General features: G+C 38.0%; 2 protein-coding genes across 6 annotated transcripts in view; one reads left to right on the top strand and one right to left on the bottom strand.

The window, feature by feature from the left end:
• The window catches only part of RWDD3 (RWD domain containing 3), an 835110-nt gene that overhangs the window by 671420 nt on the left and 137157 nt on the right, over positions 1 to 26533 (bottom strand). The window lies entirely within an intron of this gene.
• ALG14 (ALG14 UDP-N-acetylglucosaminyltransferase subunit) overlaps positions 1 to 26533 on the top strand; it is a 92777-nt gene that overhangs the window by 29072 nt on the left and 37172 nt on the right. The window contains exon 3 of one of the 2 annotated variants that reach the window (XM_069063380.1): positions 4248 to 4370. The exons of the other annotated variant lie outside the window; for it this stretch is intronic. Within the exon in view, the coding sequence (XP_068919481.1) occupies positions 4248 to 4370 (123 nt within the window). The remainder of the gene's footprint in view (positions 1 to 4247; positions 4371 to 26533) is intronic. 2 annotated transcript variants of the gene reach the window in all.

Below are 26533 nucleotides of genomic sequence, written 5' to 3'. Positions count from 1 at the left end.
GGCTTGAAATCTTTGACTTCTTGTTCTCTCATCTCTCATCTAATAAACTGCCAACTTCTGTCTGTCCTATCCTTACAACCTCTCTCAAACCTGTCCCTTTCTCTTTACCAGCCTATTGCCACCCTGATTTAGGTCCTCACCTAAACTTTGTACTAGCCTCATTTGTTGTTGACTTCCAGTCTAGCACCTCTCAGTTCATTCTCCAAGTAACCATCAAAATAATTCTCTTTATGCACAGGTCTGATTGTTTTACTCTTCTGCTAAAAATCCCTCAGTGTCTCCCTATTGGTTATAGCATAAATTGTAATCTTCTTATTCTGGCATTTAAGACCCTCCCCAATCTGGCTCCATTCCATATTTCAGTTTCACTTCCTATTACCCTCATGCATTCCTATATTCTAGCCAAACTGAACTACCAGCTGTTCCCCACGTTTGGCATTCTTTCCCATTTCTATGCATTTGTGTGTGCCACCTCCCAAGCCTAGAATGCATATCTCCTTCATCTGTCTTTCAAAATCTTTATCATGACTTGTTAGTAAAACACTTAACTTCTCTGAGACTTGGTTTTCTCATCTGTAAATGAGACTTTATAATATAATGTAATACTTATCTTAGAAGGTTCTTGTGAGAATCAAATGAGATAATATATTTAAAGCACCATATAAAAGTCAGCTATTATAGCCTGCCATGCATGAGATAGAATAATGAATCATTCAGATAATTAGTTTTAGTCAGACAGTCTGCCATAGTTTATTTTGGAATATGTATTACATATGATATCATTTAAGAAGCAGTTGAAAAAGATAACTCAAACCACTTCTTGGTTATATAAAGTTTATCTTATTTCATTTGGTTGTCAGACCAAGTAAAGATTCCTTAGTGTTTCCAGAGTTCTACAATAATACTGCATTCATAAAGAGAATAAATTAATTGCAGTGAGTTGCAGGATTTAGTAAGATCAAAGAATGATTTCATAGACCAACTTGATTTATACTTTTGTGGTTGATGATGCCATCAGGATTCCTTGGTTAAAATAATTTCCACATAAATCACAAGGATGTGCTATTTAATTTACATTGTGAATTTATTTCCAGAGAGTTCTGTGGTTCTTAGCAGTGTAGTCATTTTAAAGCAGACTTTTTAAATTACTAGCATTCATACAATGTTGTTGTTCGGTAGTTTTTCAGTCGTGGCTGACTCTTCATGACCCCATTTGGGATTTCTATGGCAAAAATACTGGAGTGCTTTTCTATTTCCTTCTCCAGCTTACTTTACACATGAGGAAACTGAGGCAACATGTTGAAGTGACTTGCCTAGGGTCACACAGCTAGTGAATGTCTGAGGCTAGATCTGAACTCAGGAAGACAAGTTTTACTGATTCCTAGTCTGGTACTTTATGCACTGTCACTACCCACCTGCCTATTTCATACTGTAGTAGTGTTTTATTCAGCATTCCATTAAGCTTCAGGAAATTCTACAAAAATGTTCTGTTTCCTTTTAAGTTTTTACTGTTCTTACTCATATTTAATAATCCCACTTTCAAGTCTTCCTACTGATAGCATCTAGCATACCTCTATAGGTATGTTTAATCAGCTAATTAACATGTTTCTTGTGGGAGTGTTACAAGTCACTATGCTAGATTACAGTATGACACTTCTGTTTTCACTGAGTTGCAGCTCTGTTGGGGGGTTAGACATGAGAGTATAACTAGTAATACAAACCGTGTAATTCTAAACATATGTATGTTGTACACAGGTGTGAATGTGTGTGTATATATGTACATGTATATAAATATACATACACATATTATTCTGAATAGACAAAGAACACTTCTTTATAGGGAGGTAAACCTTGATTACAAGCCCTTCCCTAGAGGAATCTTGCCTGCTGATTGTTGGTGATGCCAGAGACAAAGAAGAGAGCACACGGGGGGGGGGGGGGGGTGGGGGGGGGCGCAGCTTTTTAGGAGGGAGGCATCAACACAACCAAATCCAGGCATTTATTGGACTTTGTCCACATCCTGTAAACTCCTTGTAATTTGGTTTGCTCAGGAGTCTGGAAGCGGATTAACTAGGAGGAGAAGCGGGATGGAGGGGGAAGGTGGAAGAAGGGGAGGGAAAGAGGGGGAGGAACAGGGAGGAGGAGGAGGAAACTGTCTACTTGCTACTTCCTGATGAATCTCATTCTGGTTCTTGGAATTCACGGAGAGTGTCAGGAAAAGACCTAATACTATTACCCTGTTTTTTAAATTAGGAGCCACAACACGTAGTGAAGGGCTTCTCAGCTGTTCCTTTTGAGTTATTCCTACCTGCTGGAGCCCTGGGTGAATTAAATCTGATTTTATTTCATGTACATCTCTGATCTCATCACTCTGTCTCCATGATTTTCAAAAGGAAAGTTGTTAAGATCAAAATATGCCCCTATGATTCTCCCTTGTATTCTTTTGCATCATGCAATGGAAAGAGCACTCATCCTGTGCTGTCAGTCATGGGGTAAAGGACAGGAGGACTCAGTCTCTGGGACAGGGCAATCATCTCCTTACCTTCCCTCTTCCTCCAATCCTTTCCATGTAAGTGCCTTCATTCTCCTTTTCTGTATCTATATGTTACATCTGCCCAAGGCTAAAAGGATGTATGTTCAATGTATTGAAGGTCAGGTATGGTCATGCATTTGTATATCTTGGAAGGCAAATTCCTTGAATAAATAAACATTTAGGGTTTTTTTCTTTTTACTCTACTTAGTTTCACTTTTAAAAATACTATATTTTAATTAATCATAGGATTGTAGAATTGATTTGGATCTTAAATATCATTTGGTCTAGGCCTCTCCTTTTTCTAGCTAAGGAAATGGGATCCCAGATGAGCCACAGAAGTGATGGAGTGGCTGTGTTTGGACCCAGGACTTCTAAAACCAATGCTCTTTCCATTGCATGATAGGGATCCCTAGGATGATGGACTGGGCAGACCTGTATTCAGGATTCTGAAAAAGAGAGCCACAGTAGCCTGAGGATTCCCCAAAGCCTCTCTAGTTTTGGAGTCAAGTTTTCCTTTCAGGTATCTGTAAGAAGGAAAAGGTGAAACACCTCATTGACAAAAATTAAGGCATAGTACAAACTTGTTTGTGATGCCTTCCCACCTTCCTTTTTGCTCCCTTTTCTTCCTTTTTTGAATGCCCTCTCCTTTGCCCTCATTTGATCTTTTGGCGGTCAAACTAACTGCTTGCCCCATCCAGTCTTGCCTTGCCCCAGTAATACACCATGTTCCAAACTCATCTATCCCCCTTCTGTCCTTTCCTCAGGCTAATGGATTTCAACTAGGTATTAGGAAGAAACAAATTTAATCTAATTAATGGGGAGGTATATGTAACTAGCTTGTAATCCCTCATTTGAATTTTAAAAGATGCTGTTCTGTAATCCAAATGGGCCTTTGTGTAGAATTTTGGACAGTATAACTAAGTGAAGGAAGTATGTAATGTGGTGATGACTCAGTTAGGGGACCAGAGGAGCCTAGAAACAAGGAAGCTTGTCTCCCAAGGTCACTCTGAGTTTTGTATCAAGTTCTTAGAGGAGCTTCAAAACAGCACTTACACTGCTTTGACCCCAGAAAGACTTTCTCAGTTTAAGTTCATACAGCCCCTTTGCTCACTCTCCAGGCTGGGTTCCAGCCATTTTCCTTTGTCTTTCAGACTTTGCCTCTCAAAGTAACCCTGCTTTTCACATGATTTAGTCCTAAGGGAAGGAGCCTGCCAAAGCCAAGACTCGGATCCCTGTTCACACCAGCTTCTCATCAGATGAGTCTTCCTGATTCTAGGCCAAGCACTCTATCTACTCTGCCACCAGTATGTTTTAGAGGGGATTATTTTTTAAACATTTTCTGGACTAGATGGACCACTCTGAAATCGTATGATTCCATGACCGGCGAAGTGTGTTAAGGTCAAATATGTTGAAACATTGGCATTCAAAGAAGGTGGAAGAGGGATTCTTCTCCTGTTTTGTGCTTTAAAATTGGAATAAGATTAGGTGGTTGCCTTCTACCTCTAAAAACTTTGTGATCCTAAACTTTTCAGTCATGGCCCAGTTAGGTGTGTTTTATCCAACTAAGATAATAAAATAAGCTTTGTGTTTTGGAAGTGTTTAGACAAGAAAAGACGACTAAGCAAAAGAGTGATTCGTGCTGATGCTAGTAAGTGGTAATATTTCACTGTAGTGGCAATCTAACACGAGAGTTGGGTTTTCTCTTTCCTTCTAGTACACAACTCATCGCATTCCAAGGAGTCGGGAGGTCCAGCAGTCTTGGAGCTCTTCAGTGTTTACAACCTTGTATGCTATGTGTTACTCCCTTCCTTTGACTTTTCGACTCAAGCCAGACTTGGTAGGTAAAATTCGATGGGTCACAGTAAAAATGAAATGTGAAATATCTGCTAGGTTCCACACTAGTGGAACATAGAATCTTAGAAGAAATCTCGTGAACACACTTTGCCGAAAGAAGTTGGGGAAAATGCTTTAATTGGTGGTATCACTTAAGAAAGGCTCAATGGGGCAGTAGGAGTATGCTTTGAAATGAGAGGAGCTGGGCCCAGATCCTAGACCTGCTACCCACTACCTCTATGACTTTGGCCACAACCTCTTTGGCTCTAACCTCTCCAGGTCTCGGTTTCCACAGCTGTAAAATTGAGTTGTTGGACTAGATGATCTCTCCATCCCCTTCTAGCTCCATATCAGTGATCAATAAACTTAAGACCCACCCTGTTCATTTTTTCCAGGGCTTCCTATAAGTCATTCCCCTTTAGTGTAGTTAGCCAACTTGTGGATTCTTTACATGCACCTGTGAGCCCTGAGCTGCTATAGGAAGGAGCTTATTGGGCAGAAAAGATCTAACCTTCACTGTGGTGATTTTTGGGAGGCAAAGTCTGTTTACCAAATATGGAATGTATTGATAGAATTGTATAGCTTCTCTCCTTTCATAAAAGAAGGCAGTACAAAAAAGAAAGATTAAAACGTTGAGCTAGTAAACTCTGTAACTGGTACTTTCTCTGCAATTTAGTCTTAGACAAGGGCCTCTGTAGACCCTTGAGGGTTAAGTGATTTGCCCAAGGCTACACAGCCAATATGTCAGAAGTTGGACCTGAACTTAGGTCTTCCTGGCCCTGAGTCTGGGAGAGAGAGGAGGGGTGGGAGTGGGCCGGAGGGGGAGGGGTAGACCAGAACCCATAAGATGTTTCCAAAGATTTAAGGGAAAAAATGAGAATGGTCCAAATGTGCATTAAACTTCGTTAATTAGAAATGACCATTATAAATGTAACAAGCAAGAAGGTTTCATTTACCTTTGACAAGAAGTGAGCATCACAAAGGGAATTCTTTCTTCTTATTATGGTTGATTTATAAATGAAGAAACTTGACATTTCCCAAAGCCACTTAATCACTGCCCAGGTAAAGTGAAATAGAAAAATGACTCATGATCTGTATTTAAACTGATTTTATTTACTACAATTTAGAATGAAAAACCTTTAGATTTAACCTTTTCTTTGGAATGGAAAGAAAATCCTACTTTGGGAAAGAATAGTACTTTGGGGTCTGACATGATCTGAATTGCCTGGTTTGCATAGTAGATACACAGGCAGGGAGGGCACTGTTTGTATGTGACTTTAACCATGTGCCCCTGAATTGGTAAGTTTGGGAAATTCACGAAGATAGTTCTTTATTTCTTTTTCTCATTTATAAAATAGATATAATAATATATATTGACCTTAGAGGTCAAATGTGAGTGCCAAATAGCTGCAAGTCTTTATACTTTTTGAAAATAAAAATGCTAAGTAGTTGGAGAGACCTCCTAATACATAAATTAGCAGTAGGCACTTTGAGAGATGTGTTTCAAACAAGTCAAGAGTTCATGAATTACTTTTGCAGTGCAGTAAGTAATATCCTAGCACTCTAAAAAGATTGATGTTACTTCCTACAGGCCTTTTTTGCTTCCAGGTACTAACTTTAACACTGAGAAGAATTTAGATGATTGGTCTTATTTTCAAGTTATATAGAGCTGCCTGTTGTCTCTTAAATAGATTTTTTTTTCTCTTCCCCACCCCCAAAGGGAGGCAGCCTTGAAAGGAAAGTGGCTTTGGATTCATAGAGCTTAGGCTCAGAATTCTGCCTTTGCCAGTTACTATCCACTTGACCTTGGGCAAAGCTCTTAACTTTTCTGAGTTTCATTTTCTTTATCTGTCAACCAAAGGGGTTGGACTAGATGGCCTCAGAGCTCCCCCGCCAGCTCTAGGTCTGTGATCCTGTTAAAAGTGGTTTCTTACCTAAATGTAATCAGTATCAGTGACAAAGCAAGAATACATATCTCTGCTAAATCATGGTTTCATCATCACAGAAGCAATATGAGTGAAATTTATTAGAAAATTTAACTAGATTTCAAGACCCATTATGGCAAACAATATATAAAAATCAATGTGAAATAATATTATTTTATTTTTTCAAGGTGATTTTTTAAAAATTTGGTAACAGTGTAACCTAAAGTACCCAGTAGGATTCTAGAGGAATATTTTTAAATTGTCAGTTGAGTTTAGAATGAAATAGTAGTATATAACATATACTTTGATTTGCTAAAATTAATCCCTTAACTGAAAAGTGTTTCTATAGTAGAAAACAACAAATTCTCTTTTGAAAGCCTAAGTCTGATTTTAACTAGTTGCTGAAACTGATTATTTCTTCTTCTGGTAAGGCCACTAAACATCTTTTTCTTTGATCACATTCCTAATATTTTGTGTATTGTTATATTTTTCTTTTTTTGTTGTTATTGAAGGTAATCAGGGTTAAGTGACTTGCCCAGGATCATACAATTAGTAAGTATTTTGAGGGCATATTTGAACTCAGATCCTCCGGATTCTAGGGCCGGTGTTCTATTCACTATGCCACCTAGCTGCCCCTGTCGTTACATTTTGTTATATTGTTGTATATATTGTTATATCTTTCAAGGATGTATAAGTGTTGTAATACTAGGACATCTCTAGATCTGAAACTTCATTACTTTAATAGAGATTATAGCCCCTCTATAACTTAGATGATTTTCAAGAGTTTCAGTGGCTGAAAAATTCATTGCCCTCTAGCCAACCATGTGTGTGTGCATGTGCCTGTGTGTGCACATGCAGGGGAGAGAGAGAGAGAGAGAGAGAGAGAGAGAGAGAGAGAGAGAGAGAGAGAGAGAGAGAGAGAGAGAGAGAGAGAGAGAGACAGAGAGAGAGAGAGAGACAGAGACAGAGAGACAGAGAGAGAGAGACAGAGAGACAGAGAGAGAGACAGAGAGACAGAGAGAGACAGAGGAAAGACAGGAAGAGAGAGAGAGAGAAGAGAGAGAGGAGAAGAGAGAGACAGAAAGACGGAGGAGGAGAGGGAGAGAGAGAAAAAGAGAAAGAGAGAGACAGAGAAAGAGACAGAGAGAGACAGAGACAGAAAGACTGGAGGAGGAGGAGAGGGAGAGAGAAAAAGAGAAAGAGAGGGAGAGAGAAAAAAAGAGAAAGAGGGAGAGAGAGAGAGACACACACACACACACACACACAGAAACAGAGAACTAGATAGAGCGCTTATGAAATACTGTGTACCAGGCATTAAGTCACTCTAGGTTGGTCCTGGACCATAGACATTCACTGGGCTTATGCTTGAAATCTTTCCATCTTATAGGACCTGCCAGAACTTTCACTCTGTGAACAAAACATTTAATAACCCAGAATCACCTCCAGTTTGAGCCATCAGAGTGATACTTCAGTACAGTCTCTATAGATTAAGTGTGTAAATTCATAGCAAGTAGAATTCCCATCAGGGAAAAGGAGGGGTATGGATTAAAATGGCTGTCCTGCCTATAAAATAACTGTCCCCATGGTTACTAGAATAAAAGTGTCATTAGTAAACCATAGCTTTCCATATTCTTATCACCTGACCACTGAGTAGTTTAAAAAAGAACTTAGCCAAACAAGTACTAGAATTTAGTCTTTGAAACATCTGATATAACTCAGTACCCTAGATTCTGTTCAACTTGAACCTCTCTCTGCCTTTCAAGTTTGTTTGCGTTTGGAAAAAGCTAAACTGACTTTTGAAATCTTTAGCATACTATTAACAAGTATCAAGAAAGTTCTTCTAAGTTCATTTTGTAGGTCATTCAACATCATGTGGCCTTTGATAAGTTCTGAAATGGGCCCATTTTCTGTTACTCTCCTGCTCCAGTGCTATAGCTCTCAGAATTTCTTTAAGAACTTTGTGGCCTTGTTTCCTCTAGGTTTCTCAGGATGCATAGACTTTTTTTATTGTAATTTTGTTTGGCTCTGGGAAATGGAAAGAAATGAAGTTTTTTTCACTTATGTGATTCTTCTGTGATGACTTTTTTGGGCTTCAGCAAGTCATGAAACTGTATAAAAAGGCAGAGAGGGGTCAGGATCTGCATCAGTGGAGGGAATATGATGAAATCATGACTCTCAGAGAATTAAATAAAGCACAAAATGGGAATAATGGAAAATATCAACTCATCTGTTTACAAAGCTTGAAACCATAGTTAAAAGTAGATAACAGTTGCCAGATAGTCTGGTTTTATTATCACATCATCTGTGAAAGAAAGATAATACATACCCGGCTGGTATCACAGTTGTTATGTGGCTGAAATGAGATACTTATGAAAATGCTTTGTAAATTATAATATACTATTCAAAGGCAAGTTATTGTTGTTATTATTTTGTTATGTTAGGATTACAGAAAGTTTAATTTATGTTTTCCTTTGGTAATACAGAGGATACTGTGCTGGCCTCTTTTAGCCACCAGGGGGCACAGGATAAACAGTCTTCTAGCATCTACCTTCTATCTGAGATTGATTTCTATTAAATAGGAGGTTCAGGCCTCCTGTTTGTTTGTATAGGAATTCATGGGTGAAATTTGTTGTTCCCGATTGTGTTTTTGATGACTCTCTCCATTCTCACTGTTCAGATTAGGCTCTTCCCCTCAGCGTCACATGGCACATAACTGGGCCTGAATTTCCCTAGGCCTTTAACAGAAATGTATCCTTCCTGGAAGGAATTATTGCCACCTCCCTTTCTATTTCCATTGCTAACAGGTCGGGTTCTCATTACTTTCTACCTGGACTATTGTGATATCATACTAACTGGTCTTCCTCACTCCACCTTCTTCCTTCTCCTGTCTATCTTATGTGCTGTTCCACGTGGTCTAGGTATAAACAAACGAGAGTAAAAAAGATACTTTTTACAAGTGTGCATAAATGAGTCCTTGACCAAACAAAGGATCATAGAAAATGAAATGGATGATTTAGATTACATAAAATTGAAAAGCTTGTTAACAAACAAAATCAAGGAAATTAGAATTAAAATAGAAACAGCTAACAAGGGGGAAAAATTGCAGTGTTTATACATACACATGTATATTTTATATATAAACATACACACATATACACATACCTCTCTCTCTCTCTGATCTAAGAGCCAAGTGAAACTCATCCAAACAGAAGAACAAGAACCCTTATCTAGATAAAGGCTCAGAGGTAGTTCTAAAAACAAGGAAAGCAAGGTATCACCAATCATATCAAAAAGGCACTAGGAGTTTATTGTGGTCATAGTTTGAGATCATTTCTGCCAGGCTGCTTTCCAGTGTTCCATACTTTTTGTCAGTTAGTCTTACTCAGTAGTTGTTACCTTTGAATCTATTGAATTTTCTGCTATGTTCTTTTGCATCTGGGTCTTGTGCTCCAAATAAAGTTTCATTGATTAACTTATTCTGTTTTTAACTATTACCAAGTAGTAGAATCTGATACTGCTAAAAACCCTTGCTTCCTACTTTTTTTTTTAACCCTTGAGACATTTGATCTTTTGTTCCTTCCTGTGAATTTTGTTATTGTTTTCTAGATCTGTAAAACTAACCCTTTGGTAGGCTGATAAGTATGGCATCGAACAAGAAAATTAATTTAGGTAATATTGTCATTGTTATTATATTGGCATAGCCTAATCATGAACAACTTTTTCTGTGAAGTTTGTATTCAGCCAAAGGGCCACACTTGAGGACCTAGAGGGCCACATGTGGCCTTGAGACCAAAGGTTCCCCACTCCTACAGATAGTTTGTTTTTAAAGGTACTATATATATATCGCTGAGAAATATAGATATTCCTTCATAATCCATTAGGTATTCACCAGTGGTCTACCATATCTAATTTTTCTAAAGTTCTATTCAGGTCCTCAATTCCTTTCTTGTTTATCTCTTTTTTGCTATGTTATCTTGATCTGAAAGAGGTACATTATGTTCTTCTATTTCTTCCTGTAATTTTATTAACTTTCCTTTAAGTACTTAGATGCTATGCTATTTATTTATTTATTTTTAATTTTTTTGGTCTTTATTAATTTGTTCATTTACTTTTAGTTTACAAGATTCAGTTCCACAGTTCTTTGAGTTTCAGATTTTCTTCCCCTCCCTCCCCCACACCATGGCAGCATACAATCAAGTATAGGATTGGCAGATACTTTCACATTAGACATTGGTCAGGTTACAAAGAAGGATTGTATCAGATGGAATGAAGAATGGGAAAGAGGGAACAAAACCAAACAAGAAAAAGAAAGAGAGCAGGTAATTTGCTTCAATCTTCATTCAAACTCTGTTCTTTCTAGTTCTTTCTCTGAATGTAGACATCTCTCTCCATCATGAGTCTTTTGGAGTTGGCTTATAACCCTGCATCGCTGAGAAGAGTCCAGTCTATCAAAACTGGTCGCCACACATATGTGGTGTATGTAATTGTGTACAAATTTCTCCTGGTTATGCTCTTCTCACTCAACATCAGTTCATATAAGCCTCTCCAGGCAGATTTGAAGTCCATCTGCTCCTCGTTTCTTATGGCACAATAGTGTTCCATTACATTCATATACCATAACTTGTTTAGCCATTCCTCAATTGATGGGCATCCCCTTAATTTCCAATTCTTTGCCACCACAAAAAGAGCTGCTATAAATATTTTTGTAAATATGGGTCTTCCTCCCACTTCTTTTTTTTTCCCTTTTTTTCTTTTTTGCTTTTTGGAGGGCAGTTGGGGTTACGTGACTTGCCCAAGTCACACGGCTAGTTTTTTGTTAAGTGTCTGAGGCCCAATTTGAACTCAGGTTCTCCTGAATCCAGGGCCAGTGCTCTATTCACTGCTCCACCTAGCCTCCCCCAGACATTAAGAACATATTCTGAAACCCATTTTTTTTTTTTGCTTTTTGGAGGGCAGTTGGGGTTGTGACTTGCCCAAGGTCACACGGCTAGTTTTTTGTGTGTTAAATTGTGTGAGGCCAGATTTGAACTCAGGTCCTCCTGACTCCAGGGCCAGTGCTCTATTCACTACACCACCTAGCCACTCCCTTCCTCCTACTTCTATGATCTCTTTGGGATACAACCCTAGAAGTGGTATTGCTGGGTCAAAGGATATGAAATTACTTATAGCCCTTTGGGCATAGTTCCAGATTGCTCTCTAGAATGGTTGAATCAGTTCACAACTCCACCAGCAATGCATTAGTGTTCCAATTTTTCCACATCCTCTCCAGCTTTTGTCATTTTCCTGTTTTGTCATCTTAATCAATCTGATTGATGAGATATGGTATCTCAGAGTTGTTTTGATTTGCATTTCTCTAATCAATAGTGATTTAAAGCATTTTGTCATATGCTTATAGATATCTTTAATTTCTTTCTCTGAGAACTGCCTGTTCATATCCTTTGACCATTTATTAATTGAGGAATGACTTGTATTCTTATAGATTTGACTCAATTCTCTGTATATTTTAGAGATGAGGCCTTTATCAGAGACATTGGTTGTAAAGATTCTTTCCCAATTTTCCACTTCCCTCTTAATCTTGGTTACATTGGCTTTGTTTGTACAAAAGCTTTTCAATTTCATGTAGTCAAAGTTATCCATTTTGCATTTTATAATGCTCTCTAATTCTTGTTTGGTCATGAAGTCTTTCCCTTTCCATAAATCTGACAGGTAAACTATTCCTTGCTTTCCCAAATTGCTTACAGTATCATCCTTTATACCTAGATCATGCACCCATTTAGACTTTATTTTGGTATACAGTGTTAGATAATGGTCTGTGCAGTTTCTGCCATACTATATTACAGTTTTTCCAGCAGTTTTTGTCAAATAGTGAGTTCTTATCCCCAAAACTGGAGTCTTTGGATTTATCAAAAAATAGATTATTATAGTCATTGACTGCTGAGTCTCGTGTGCCCAATCTATTCCATTGATCCACTGCTCTATTCCTCAGAGTACCAAGTAGTTTTCATGACTGCTGCTTTATAATACAGATTAAAATCTGGTATAGCTAGGCCACCTTCCCTAGCATTTCTTTTCATTAATTCCTTTGATATTCTGGACTTTTTGTTCTTCCAGATGAATTTTGTTACTATTTTTTCTAGTTCTATAAAGTAATTTTTTGGTAAATTGATTGGTATGGCACTAAATATATAATTTAATTTAGGTTAAATTGTGATTTTTATTATATTAGCTCGACCCAGCTATAAGCAATTGATGTTTTTCCAGTTAGTTAGATCTGACTTTATTTGTGTGAAAAGTGTTTTGTAGTTGTGTTCATATAAGTTTGTTTTTGGCAGGTAGATGCCCAAATATTTTATAATGTCTACAGTAACTTTAAATGGGATTTCTCTTTGTATTCCTTGCTGTTGGATTTCATTAGAGATATGCAGGAACATCAAGGATTTATGTGGGTTTATTTTATGCAACTTTGCCAAATTTATTTATTGTCTCAAGTAGTTTTTTACTTGATTCTCTAGGATTCTTTAAGTATATTATCATATCATCTGCAAAGAGTGATAGCTTGGTCTCTTCTTTGCCTAATTTGATTCCTTTTTCTTCTCTAATTGCTACTGTTAACATTTCTAGTACAAGATTGAATAAGAGGGGTGATAGTGGACACCCTTGTTTCACCCCGATCTTATTGGAAATGCTTCTAGCTTATCCCCATTACATATGATACTTGATGATGGCTTTAAATAGATGCTACTTATTATTTTAAGGAAGGCTCCATTTATTCCTATCCTTCTAGTGTTTTTAATAGGAATGGATGTTGTACTTTGTCAAAAACCTTTTCTGCATCTATTGAGATAATCATGTGGTTTCTGCTAGTTTTATTGTTGATATGATCAATTATACTGATGGTTTTCCTAATATCAAACCATCGTTAATGCTATTTATTTCACATGTGTTAAGAATTGATATTATATAATTGTTGGTGAAGCTTTTAAGCATAATTTAATTTCCCTGTTTTTCTTTTATAAACATATTGGTTTTTACTGCTAACATAACAGAGTTCATGGTTGTTGCCCCTTCTTTTTTAAAAGTCATCTAAAGCATAATAGGGCAGCTAGATGGCACAGGCCTAAAGTTAGGAAAACTCCTCTTCCCGAGTTCATATCTAACCTCAGACACTTACTAACTGTGTGACCCTGAGCAAATCACTTAACCCTTTTCACCTCACTTTCTCATCTATAAAATGAGCAGGAGAAGGAAATGGCAAACCACTTCAGTATCTTTGCCAAGAAAACCTGAAAGGTGGTCATGAAGAGTCAGAGTGACTGAAACTACTGAACAACAAAAGCATGATAAATTTTACTCCAATTTCTCATTTTTAACTCCATGTGAATTTTATTTCATGTCTTTCTTTTAAACACATTGTTGTTTCTACTTTCTAATATATTCTATCTTCTTCCTTTTCCATTTTACAGGTGAGTCCAATCATATTCACAGGAAATGTTTTTTAAAATAATTTTTTTTGTTTTGTTTTTGCTTTTTTGGAGGGGGAAGGGAGGGCAGTTGGGGTTAAGTGACTTACCCAAGGTCACAGGGCTAGGTGTGTGTGTGTGTGTGTGTGTGTGTGTGTGTTAAGTGTGTGAGGACAGATTTGAACTCAGGTCCTCCTGACTCCAGGGCCGGTGTTCTATTCACTGTGCCACCTAGCCGCCCCAAAATAATTTTTTTTAACTTAAGAAAAATCCATTTTCTCACCCTCCTATTCCCCCATTGGGGTGGGAGCAATTCTTGTAATAAATATGCATATTCAAGCAAAACTAATGTGCACATTGGTCATGTCCAAAAATAATATGTCTGTCTATACCTTGAATTCACATCTTTGTCAAGAGGCGAGTAGCATTATGCTTCTTTCTCAGTCCTCTGAAATCATGGTTGGTCATTGTGTTGATCAAATGTCTTAATTCTTTCAAAGCTGTTTGCCTTTGCATTCTTGTTGCACATATTGTTCTTTTGGTTTTGCTCCTTTCATGGTGCATCATTTATGTCTTTCCAGGTTTCTTTCAAACTATCTCATTCATCATTTTTTATAGTATAATAGTAGTCTGTTACATTCATATACAATTGTTTGTTCTGCAATTCAGCATTTAATGGATACTCCTTTAGTTATCAGTTCTTTGTTGCCACACACACACACACACACACAGCTGCTTTAAACATTTTTGTACATGCAGGACCTTTTTCTCTTTCTTTGACCTCCTTGGGGCACAGGCCTAGTGGCAGTATTGCTGGGCTAAAGGGCATGCAGAGTTTAGTAACTTTGAAGGCGTAGTTCTAAATAGCTCCAACACTCATTCATTACTGTACTTGCTTTCTTGCATCCCTTTTTGTCAGTTTTGCCAATCTAATGGGTACAAGGTGGAACCTCAGAGTTGCTTTAAGTAATGATTGTTAATAGTGTGTTCTCAGAGATGAGAAAACTGGTGCTAAGAAAAGGAATGTAGTCAGCACTGGTGATCTCGAATTGAACTGATCGGTTTCCCCGAGACAACCTATCCTTCCTTCCTATCACCCAGATTTCAATCACTGATTCTTACACTATCATTTTTTTTTCTAATACCACTTTTCTAATCCACTCTTCCTCACAGTTGACTTATTTTGCTTATCATTTTCTCTTACTATCTTTATCCCTTTTCTACCCTTCATACAATATATACAATGTAAATTGGAGGTAATATCAAAGGGAAGGTATGGGGGGGCGGCGCCCAGGGGGAAGAAGAGATAAATACCAGATAAAGACCAGAAAAGGGCTCTTGTAGAAGGTAAAATTCAAAATGAGTTTTAAGGAAACCAAGGGAATATAGGTGTTGGAAATGACTAGGAACAGCATTCTAAGCATGAGAAGACACCCAGTGAAAATGTCTAGAGTCAGGACAAGGAACAAGATCAGTGTTACTGCATCAAAGAGTATATGAAGGGGAGTAAAGTGTAAGAAGACTGGAAGAATAGGAAGGGGCCAAGTTGTGTCTGAAAGTCAAATAGCATTTTGTTTTTGATCCTGGAGGCAATACGGAGAAATCTGAGTTTGATAAGTAGGGGGGGTAACATAGTCAGACTTGAGCTTTTGGGTAGATAATTGTGGTGGAGGGTAGACTGGAGTGGAGAGAGATTTGAAGTAAGAAGACCAACTAGAAGGCTATTCTGTAGTTCATATGTGAGGGAATAAGGGTCTGCAAGAAGGTGGTGGTTGTGTCAAAGGAGAGGAGTGATCATATACAAGAGATGCTTTAAAGATAGAAAGGAAAGAACTTGGCAGTAGATTGTAGATGTGTGTGTGTGTGTGTGTGTGTGTGTGTGTGTGTGTGTGTGTGTGTAGTCAGTGGTGACACATAGTTTAAGAGCCTTAATGATTGATAGGATAGTGGTATGCTTGATAGTAGCAGAGAAGTTTGGAAAAGGGGAGGGTTTGAGGGGAAGATATTGAGATCAGTTTAGGACCTGTTGAGTTTAAGATGTCTACAGCACGTCCAGATGAACTGGAGGTCAGGAGAGAGGTTGGGGCTGGGTGACCAAATCTGAGAATCATTTGTATAGAAATGATCTTTGAATCCGTGAGAACCAGTAAGATCTCCAAGAGAAAGTATAATGGGAGAATAAGGCCTAGGACAGAGCCTTGGTTAGTGGGTGTGACTTGGATAAAGGAGCACTAAGGCAGGAAGGAGGAGAAACCAGGAGAGAAAGCAGTTACCAAAACTTGGAGAAGAGTGAGTGTCCAGGAGAAGATTGTCATGGACAGTTGCAGCCTTTAACACTGCAGAGCTATCAAGAAGGATAATGATTGAGAAAAAAAGTGATTAGATTTAGCAGTTAAAAGATCATTAGTAACTTTGGAGAGTGCAGTTTTAATTGAATGCAGAGGTTGTAGGCTGGACTGAACAGGGGGAGAGGCATCAATCTAAGTGGCTTTCCCAAGGAGTGTAGCCTCCTCGGTTCAAACCTCCTCTGTCAACTTCAGATGACAGTAATGTTCATGTGATGCCTGCTCCCCTGTCCATCCATTTTTTTTTATGTTCTTCTTTAGTGACCCAGTTATGAGAATTGGTTTTAAAAAAATTTCCATCTTACATTTCTTTCCTGATATATTCCTTTTTCCTTTCCTTTTCTTTCCCTTCTCCAGACCCTCAAAACAGAAAAAAAAAAAAAAACCCACTACCAACTCCTGTTTGTCTCATTTAATTCTCTGTGTGATCCTTGAAGTCATTAGGATTTTGAAAAGAGATTGTCTCTTCTCCTCCCATTAAAACGTAAGCACTTTATCATCTTTTAGCCCCCTCCATTTTCTTTGCCTCTCTAGGTTGTGTTTTAATTCTCTGTCAGTACATCAGAGTTTCCTCTTAGCTCTTTGTCTTTTTATCAGGAGTATTTGAATGTCCTCCATTGCACTGAGGGAAGGGAAAAGTAATTTATTAAGTATCTACTATGTGCCTGGTAGTGTGTTCTTTGTATCTCATTTTATCTTCACAACAGCTCTGGGAGATAAGTGCTATTATTATTTTACATTGGAGGAAACCGAGGCAGACAGCGTGTAAGTGACTTGCCCAGCATCATACAGTTACTAAGTATCTGAAGATGAATTTGAGTTCAAGTCTTCCTGACTTCACGCTTAGGGCTCTATCTATGAGCCAAATAAAGGTCTGTTTTTTCCCATATAGAATTACATTCAGTCTTGCCGGGTAAATTAGTCTTGGTTGTTATTCTTTCCTTTTGCCTTTTGGAATATCATTCTAATATTTTTTTTTCTCCTTTATTGTAGTAGCTGCCAGGCCTTGTGTAATCCTGACAGTAGTTCCTTCATACCTAAACTGGTTTGATTGTTTTTTTTCCTGGCTGTAGTGGTTTTTCCTTGACCAAAAAGTCAAAGAAATTCATTTTGGAGTTTCATTCAGGAGGTGAGCAGTGGATTCTTTCTATTTTCACTTTGCCTGTTTATTATAATAAATCTGAGAAGTTTTCATTTATGATTTATGGAATTATTGCATCTGGTCCTTTTGAAGAGGAGCTTGATTTCAGGGAATCCATTAATTCTAAATTGTCTCTCCTTGATCTATTTTCCAGAGCATTTTTGATAATAGATATCTTATATTTTCTTCTGTTTTTTCAGTATTTCAGTTTTGTTCTAATATTTCTTACCATCTTGTGGTGTCATTGATTTGTTTAGTCTGCTCTAATTTTTAAGGAGTCAATTAGTTGGGTGATGTTTTCTAATTTTTCTTCTAAACCATTTATTCTTCAACTTTTTTCTGCTAAGCCTCGTTTATTTTTTTATCTTTTGCTTAATTTCTTCTAAGTATTCTTATAGTCCTTGTGACAAGCCATTTTTTTCTCCTCTAGACTCCTTTAGTAGTAGTGGAGTTGCTTTCTTCTATCGAGATTTCCCCTTGGGCAACTTTTGACCCATAATGTTTCTTAATGCCATTCAGTGTCTTATTTTCTTTACTCATATCTCTGGCCTCACTGATTTGGGATTTGTGTTAGGGCTAGACTCCTCCCCTTGCCACCCTCTTAAATGAGGTGGTCAGCCCCTCTTTATTCCTGACCTCATTTTTCTGAATTTCTACTTCTGGATTCCACTTCTTCTCCTCTGACTAGACTCAGAGTTTCGGCACATTTCAATGTTCCCATCACAGCTCCACAGTTGGCTGTCCCTGGTCAAGGCACTACTGTAGACTACTTACTGGTCTACCTACCTCCCACACCCAGCTTTTCTTGGTCATGGTGCTATGAAGTCTGTGCTCCCTGGGGCCACCCTGCTCAAGATGCTACCATACTCTACTGCCCTCCCTAGGAGTTCTGGGACAACTTCCATGCTTTGGGCCTTTTGTCCATTTTCTTGCCTTTATGCTGATTTCTTTGGCATGACTTTTTTTCACTCTCTGTAACTTCTGGTTATCTTTTTGTTCAGTCCTAGGTTGGATATAGATTAACTGAAGTTTCTCTTTGGAATTTTTTGTCACTGTATTCTTTTTAGGTCATTGCTAAAATCAAAGTAGGAGAGTTAGGCACCTCTGTACCTTTCACATGATTATCTTAATGAGAAATAGGATAGTCCTTTGACAGACCTCTTGGTTTGGAAGTGAAAGGTAGGAAAGAGATGGGATAGTACCTTAAGAGGGCAGCAAGGTAAACACAACCGAAAATTGGGGTTTGAAGACCTGAAAATGTCTGTAGAAGATGGCAAAGGAACCACAGGAGAGAGAAGGAATGAAGATTCAAGGAAGGGATGGGGAGATTGTGGAGCGAAGTCTTAGAAGATGAGGAAGGAGCTGGCATGTGGAGCATACAGGTTAGCCTTAAGAAGGAAAACAGTGCCCTTTCTCTGAGATAGAAAGCATCAGAACACTGAAGCTGAAGATGAATGTTAAGATAAGGAGAGGAATTTAGGCTGTTTTTGTCAGATGGCCTCAACGTCTGTAAAGTATGAACTAGAGTTATGTCAAAAATAATACGAGTGGAGGGAAGATTAGTAGGGGGGAGAGGGGAGGAGCGGGGGAAGTAAGTACTTGTGAGGAGAAAAAATTCTAAGTGTGAGGAAGGGAGAAAAGATCCCTGTGGTGAATTCAGTAACAGATTGATATGAGAGGAGTGAAGCCTGGCAGAGGTCAGACAGCACAACTTGAGTTCTGTAAGGTCTTTGCATGTACAAAATTTCCTCAGATATATTAAATATGATGAAGACATGTCCACTTGAAAATTGTAATGGGCTTAACATTTTTTTTGAATTAAAAGATGTCTTGCTAACTTTGGGTAATGTGCCCTTTTGACTCAGTCCCTTGAGAACACCATGTGCATAATGTTCAAATCACTGACAAAGACACTTATGGGGAAAAACCAAAAAATTAAAAGGAAAAAGGGGAGGCAGGCAGGGTGATATGGAAACACACTGGAATCCGACCTGAGTTCTACTCCCTCCTTTGTCATTAATTGTGTGACAAGTCACTTAATCTCTATGAATCTTTGTTTCCCCCTCTACATATCAAGAGGGTAGAAGCAGAAGTTCCATAAGGAACCTTTCAGCCCTACAATTATTTTTATTCTTCAGAGGCAATCACACTGCTAGTAAGTTTCTGAGGCTGGATTTGAACTCAAGGTCCTCCTGACTTCAGGGCTAGTGCTCTATCCACTGTACCATCTCCCTGCCCCCCCCCAATTGTTTTTAAATTAATTGATATTGAAGTCTTTTATTTTAATATTACCCACATTTGTATCGACCTGAATTTGTAATGGTGAATTAAACCAGGTATTTGAAAGGTATTCAAAGGTAAATATACCTACATTTCCCAGTAATTACCCCTTCTCCTTCCCCCCCCCCCCCCCCCATAGAGCCATCCTTTATAAAAATTTTTAAAGGGAGGTGGAGGGCACTTCCACAAAACTAACCAGACAACTATGACAAATGTGTGTGAGTATTCTGTTTAAGAGTACCTAGCTAAGGTGGTGCAGTGAATAGAGCACCGGCCCTGGAGTCAGGTGGACCTAAGTTCAAATTTGGCTTCAGATACTTAACACAAAAAACTAGCAGTGTGACCTTGGGCAAGTCACGTAACCCCAATTGCCCTACCTTCCCTCCTCCAAAAAAAAAGTACCTAGATAGCTGTCCTGGAAGTCAGGGACACCTGAACTGAGGGCCTTCCTCTAACACATCCTATTCTAACTGTGAGAACCAAGACAAAGCATTTGACATCTTAGTGTCCCATGCAGCTCTCTAAGATTTTGAGGTGCAAAACAGCTGCTGGTCTTTTCAGGTAGGAGTTTTCTCACTGAGAGTTAGACATCAGTGAAATCCTAGGAAATCAGATCCAGTCCAAAAAAGTCCCTCAGAGAAAACACACACACACACACACACACACACGTATGCATGTGTATTAACAAATCCTAAATTTAATTTTTTTCATGTAAAAAGTAAATGTCTGACTTTCCCACGTGTTACAAATGGGAAGGAAATGGACAATTTTGGACTAATAATCTGCCTCTGTGCATGAATCTTGAGCTGCTTTAATTCACCATGACAAATTCAGATATATTTACTACATCTCCACTCATGCTTTATATGAAAGGAGGCCATTATTTCACTTAGTCACTTTTCCCATGATCCATACCCAGTTAGAACTGTGAAATGTCCAAGTTCACAGCATGGTTTAGCAAACTGCTGAGATGGATAATAGATTTTTGTCTATAACTGGTATACTGTGTTTTTTTTTTTATTAGCTATTTTCTCTGGTAAGCCGCAAACCTGGGTGGTGCCTGGATTATCACTGTTTGCATAGTCTATAAAGTTTTTATGAGTCTGTTGATTGACATGTGTTTTTTACATTAAGAAGAGTCAATTAAGTTCTTGTTGGTTTGCCAAAACACCACTACAGGAAGTATTTTTTTCCCTTAACTATTGTTGAGCTTTATTCTGTTTATGTAATGACCTTCATCTGGTTTTATATTTTTTGTCATCAAAAACCATTCAATATATTCAAATGAAAACTGGGCTAAAGACAAGGTTGACTCTATCAAGATGCTTATCTATAAAAGGAGCCAAGTTGGGAAAAGGTTTTTACATAAACCAAGTCATATCAGACATAATTAAAGCTCAGTTTTCTCCTTTAAGTCTGCCTACTTCCTCCATTATCCAGTCCTCCCAAAAATCATGGATATAATCTTGATATTCATTTTCCCCAACTTTTATTTCCCCTTCACTCCATGCACCATGAATTTGGCTACCCTCATAAAGATATAGAGAGAAGCCAAAAATTGGACATTATTCATGTTCCATATGGCCAGTGGTTTCATGGGCATAGGCCCTCCAGTGTCTGGCTTCCTGTTACTGACAAGCTGCTTTTCCTACCTGCAAGTTGAAAATCACAGCTGGGCCAATAACGGGGCTGACTGGCAGCCTGTTGCAGGATACACATACGCACAACTGGGTAGCATATGCTTAATCCCCACAACTTTTCTTCTACACTTCAATCCAGTGGCTCTAATCCACATAGCTCCTCCATTGAAAACTATGTTCTATATTTTTAGCTGTTTGGTTTAGGTTTTTTTAATATGCAGATTTTTTTCTTTACTTTTATTGAAAATATTTTAGAAGCTTGAAAGTGACTTCTCTTTCCTTTCCAATTGGATCTTTTTTTCCACTTGGCAAACAGCACATTTTTCCCCTATCCAGAAGCCAACATGACATCGCCTGCTGCAATCGCTCCTTGTTTCCTTGTTGCCTGCATCACTGTTAAGAGTTGTCCGCATTCCAGCAGAATAGTGTTAGGCTTTTCTTTATTTGGTGTGGCCTCTTTCATTCGAAGAGTTGTCCAGAATGTTTTGAATTGAATCATGGAGATGCCAGGAAAACAGAAATGGGACTGAAGGGGAAAAAAACTGAGTGGTGGGAATGGGAAATTTTTAAAAAGTTGCTGTGGCTTACAGAAATATTTCAGAGCTTGTTTCTGATAAACAGCATGAAATGGATTCCACATCAGTGAAATTTATAGAGCTTGACCTAGCAGTGATGGAGTTATTTATTAAAGATGGTGAAGAAAGTAGCTGGTGCTAAGTGAGAAGAGAGAGTGGAATAAAGGAGGATTAGCCAGGAGGTAGGATTAAATATATGAACCTTGGGGTTTTGAATGATTCCTAGTGCCTTTCAGTGATTTCAGTCTAAGACTGTACATCCATGGAGGATGGGGGGGTGTGAAAGGTAGTAAAAAAAAGTGTGTGTGTGTGTGTGTGTGTATGTAGCATAGATAGATAAATAGATAGATAATTTTACTGTCATATGAATCAGTGGAGAATTTCGATATAGTGAGACTACTAAAGTGAAATTTTGGTAGGTGTTTTTTTAATGATTACTATGACATGATCCCTCTCATCTGGCTGTTTTTTTTTTTTAAAAGGGAATAGAGAAGAAAAAGGTAGGAAGATTATGAACACATTGAAGATAGAATGGGATAGTTTAGAAAACAATAAAAGAAAGGTTGTAATTTGAGTGAAATAAGAATAATGGAAAAATGTCTATTTTTAGGGATCTAGTTTGGAGGTAGTGGTATGTATGGGCTATTTCTTCTAAACCTGAAGATTGAAATTTATAGATTTGTTTGAAGAGGAAAGAGTCACAAAGGATATTAAACTTCCTGCTGGTTACTTACAGTTTTGAGTTGTAAAAAGAAATAGAAGGCTTTCCTTGCCCCTGTGAAATGGTTTCTAGGATTAGTTCATGTGAATTTTTGGTTTCCATTCTGATCTGTTGAGTATCATTGTCAAGGCAATTGAATGAAGAAAAGGAAAGTTACCAAAGTTTCTAATTTCCTAGGAGTCACAGAACCTGGCTCTCTTAAAAAAAAAGTTTAAATATGGGACCTCTTTGAGCTTTTTTTTTTAAGAGAAAGAGGCATTTTAAGTGAATTCAGAGCTTCTTGCCATTGTCCCTGGTGATCAAAGGCAGTGTGCTCACACTGTCCCTTTTGAATCTCCTCACAGGGCAGTGGGCAGTGAAGACCTTTCTGATTTAGGAGGTCTCTCTGAATAGTTGAGTTTTTGTTGTTTTGTTTCGACCCTGGAGTAGTGTTGGGTTTTAGAGAACTTATATTTCTCTGGTACAGATGTCCAGAGATTGCTGATGATGGATGGACCCATTTTCTTAGACTTAATACTCCTGTAAAATAAGGGCTTATGCACAGAAAATGTATTTCCTCTTTTTTTTTTTTTTGTATGTTTGAAATGTGAAGTTTTGCTTACCCTAGACTGCCTTTTGCCAGAGAACTAACCCCAGCTGGCTAGCTGCTTCCTACCTTCGACAGCACCTGTAAGAAGTCTTCATGTGCCTAAGGGGCTAGGCTGATTTTTTTTCCTAGAGTAGGGGACTCAAAAAGTACAGAAAAATAGTTGAAAACAATGTCACCGCCAGGTTCAGAAAAACGGCATCTAATGTCAGGTTACTATGACGCATCGCTGAGCACTGTGAACACTTCAAACATTGCTTTGGCTTACAGTAAATATTTTAGAACTCTTGATAAAACATCTGATTAGGAGCAGATCAAGCAGTTTGAGCTGGTTTTACATACCTCTAATAGAGAATAAAAGAGACAGCTGATAGGATCTTTGACTTACAGAAAGAACACACTGTGACTGAGCACTCTTTGATAAAATGGGAATGCCAGATTCATAAGTTTCATGTGTGATGATATCATATTTTCCATCCTCTGCTATGCAGAATGCATTTCTGCAGTGTGATCAGTTTTAGCATTGAAAAGAACAGCAGATTCCATTTTGTCAGAATCTGTCTTGCACACATGTTATCTTCCAGAATGTCTGTTTAATCCATTGGTAGAAGCCTTAGACGAAGCGTATTTTTAAAACACAGACATAGCTCACAGTGTATGGGAGCAGGTTTGTTGTTATTGAGTAAATAATTGCTTTTCTCTGAAGACAGGTGTTGCATACAGTTATCAGCCATGCCCACATCTCATTAAATGCATGTGCCTTTTTTCCCTAAATGATTTATTTACATAACATAGTATTTTGTAGATAAGACATGGGTATAATATATACCTAGAATTCAAGGGACTTCTGCCTTCTGATTACTTAGTTTGAGTCTCCTCTTCTAGCTGCGTGTGGTATCATAATTCATTACTCAAAGAGGAGAAAATGGCATTGGCCATGGTGGGGTTGGGGGTTCAGAGAGTTCAAGTAAAAGTCTCATCTCCATATCAGTTTGTGGGTGGATTTCTTACCTGAGTCTATGGTAGTCCAACCTATAACCTGTAGGTCACAAAATCAGTTTTCCTGTCATTCATCCCATGTAACTACTTGAAGATTTTTCCTGTTACTTCTTTTGATGCCTTTCAGATTAAATCTGTGATGGTGTAAAAGTGAGTGGAATTTTAGTCCTTGCTCTATTACTAACCACACTGTACCCCAACTCCAACATTGTGGTGCCATTGGTCCTCTTTGACAATAAAGGATGAACAACAAAATATTGCTGACTAGCTATGTAACCTTAGACCAGTCATTAAATGTCTTTGGGACTCAGTGTCCTCATCTGTAAACTGTGGGGATTGTTTTAAATACCTTTTTCTTCTAACTCAAACATTCCATGATTGTATGATAAATTTAGTACCTTAGGAAACCCTCTGTTGTTTCACTAACTTCTAAGGGCTGATGTGCCTGACCCAATCCAAATGGTTATTGAATGAATATCAGTGTTGTGGCTAAAATATGAACTAGACTTAATTCACAGATGCTTAGTGTTATTGATGAGAAATAAGCCTTTCTACATTCCACTGACCACTGGCTAGTCTCACAGAATCAAAAAACCTAAGAGTTAGAAAGGACCTCAGGCCATTTAGACCTCTTAGAATGGCCTCAAGGCCATCTCAGAATCCTCTCTATTACATACTCCATTTAGACTCAAATCTCTTGAGTCAAGACCTTGTTTCAGCCTTTTTGTGTCCCCAGCTCCTAGCATACAGTGTCTTATATGTAGTTGACACAATAAATGTTTTGATGATTAGGATGGTTAAAAGCTTAGGCTTCAAAAGACTGTCATGATTCTACATGGGCTAAATAGTAGTATTAGCTGTTTATACTTTTTTCTCCTTCATTCACTGTAGCTTTCTTTTCTTTCCCCTTATTATCTCTTTTGTTCTTTTCTTTCTCTTTTATCTTTCTCCTTCTGAATTTCTCAAGCACACACTCAGATCAAGGGTTGCAGCATCAGAGGTTAGAATTACAGATCCTTTAATTTATGAAATCATGAAATAAATGACTTTCTTTTCTTTATGCGGACAAGTGACAATCTCTAGGTAATATCTATAAAACAATATGAGAAAATATTGGAAATACATCATAAAGATTCAAACTAGCAGCATTAAATGTTACACATAAAATCCATTTTAATTACCCTTATATTTTGAAGGGCCTTTAACCACTATTCATAGGTTTCTGAAATTCTGTCCTTTTACAGATTCACTAAAATCATAATTCACCCCCTTCATTTTGCAGATAAGAAACCCAGGCCCAAAGAGGCTTGCTTGAGTTGCTTAAGCCCCCACAGCTAATTAAAGGCCCAGATGAACTAGAATCTGGGTCTTCCAGTTACCAGTCTATTGATTTTCCCACCATGCCATGCTGCTTTACTTCAGTAAAACTTAATTGCATAACTAGCATTACTCAAGGTTGAGTAACATCCTCAGAAGATAAAGAAAAATAAATTTTATTAATGAGTATCTGAAAGTAAAATACAAGCAGTGTCTGTCAAGTGTGATCAAATTGTCTTGGTTGAGTCAATTGTTTCTGTTGTTTTTATCACTGTGATCTATTTTTATTTCGTAATTCAGTGGAAAGAGTACTGGGTCCAGAATCAAGAGATCTGGGTTTGAGTCTTGGCTCTTACTATTTGGGTGATCTCTGGAAAGTCACTTAACCTCCCTGGGCCTCAATTTCTTCATCTTTAAAATGGGGGTAATAGCACCTATCTTACAGAATTATTATAATGATCAAATTTAAATAAACATATGTAATAATGTATTTATATATATACATGTATATTGTGTGTTATATGTCTGTATATTAATATATACCTTACAAACCTTAAAGAATTATATGTGGGGGGGGGGGTTAGGTGGCACAGTGAATAGAGCACCAGCACTGGAGTCAGGAGGACCTGAGTTCAAATCTGGCCTCAGACACTTAACTTACTAGCAGTGTAACCTTGGGCAAGTCACTTAATCCCAATTGCCCTGCCTTCCACCCTCCAGAAAGAAAAACAAACAAACAAAAAGGATTATATACATGTTGCTATCATGATGATGATGTTGGGGTTGGACTAGATCAGTGGTGTCAAACTAAAAGAAAAATGGATCCCTGCTGCTGCATGTTGACTTACAAAACTACAAATTAATATTACCTATTTTGTGTATTGTTATTTATTTTATGAAATGTTTCTCATTGACATTTTAATCTTGTATGGATTGTACTTACCTCATACTAGGGGTTTGACACTATGGTCTAGATGACCTCTAAGGTCATCTCAAGCTGTAAAATCTAGGGCTATACAACTCCAGTGTTTTATTTAGCTCTATTAGTCAGTGCTTCTCAGTAGATCCTGTGGTGTCAGTGAACTAAACATCCCTGCAATTCTTGATTCTCCACCATAGACCCACCTTCCAACTTTAAATCCTGAGATCCCCTATGAAACCTTCCTCTACTGTCAGCC

This window comes from Petaurus breviceps, unplaced genomic scaffold, assembly GCF_028583685.1.
Source record: "Petaurus breviceps papuanus isolate PSGF00001 unplaced genomic scaffold, PetGlider_PUasm1.0 90564, whole genome shotgun sequence".
In the NCBI taxonomy this organism is placed as follows: Eukaryota; Metazoa; Chordata; class Mammalia; order Diprotodontia; family Petauridae; genus Petaurus; species Petaurus breviceps.
Note: the sequence above shows the minus strand (reverse complement) of the source record. Positions and strands in the feature narration are given on the sequence as shown.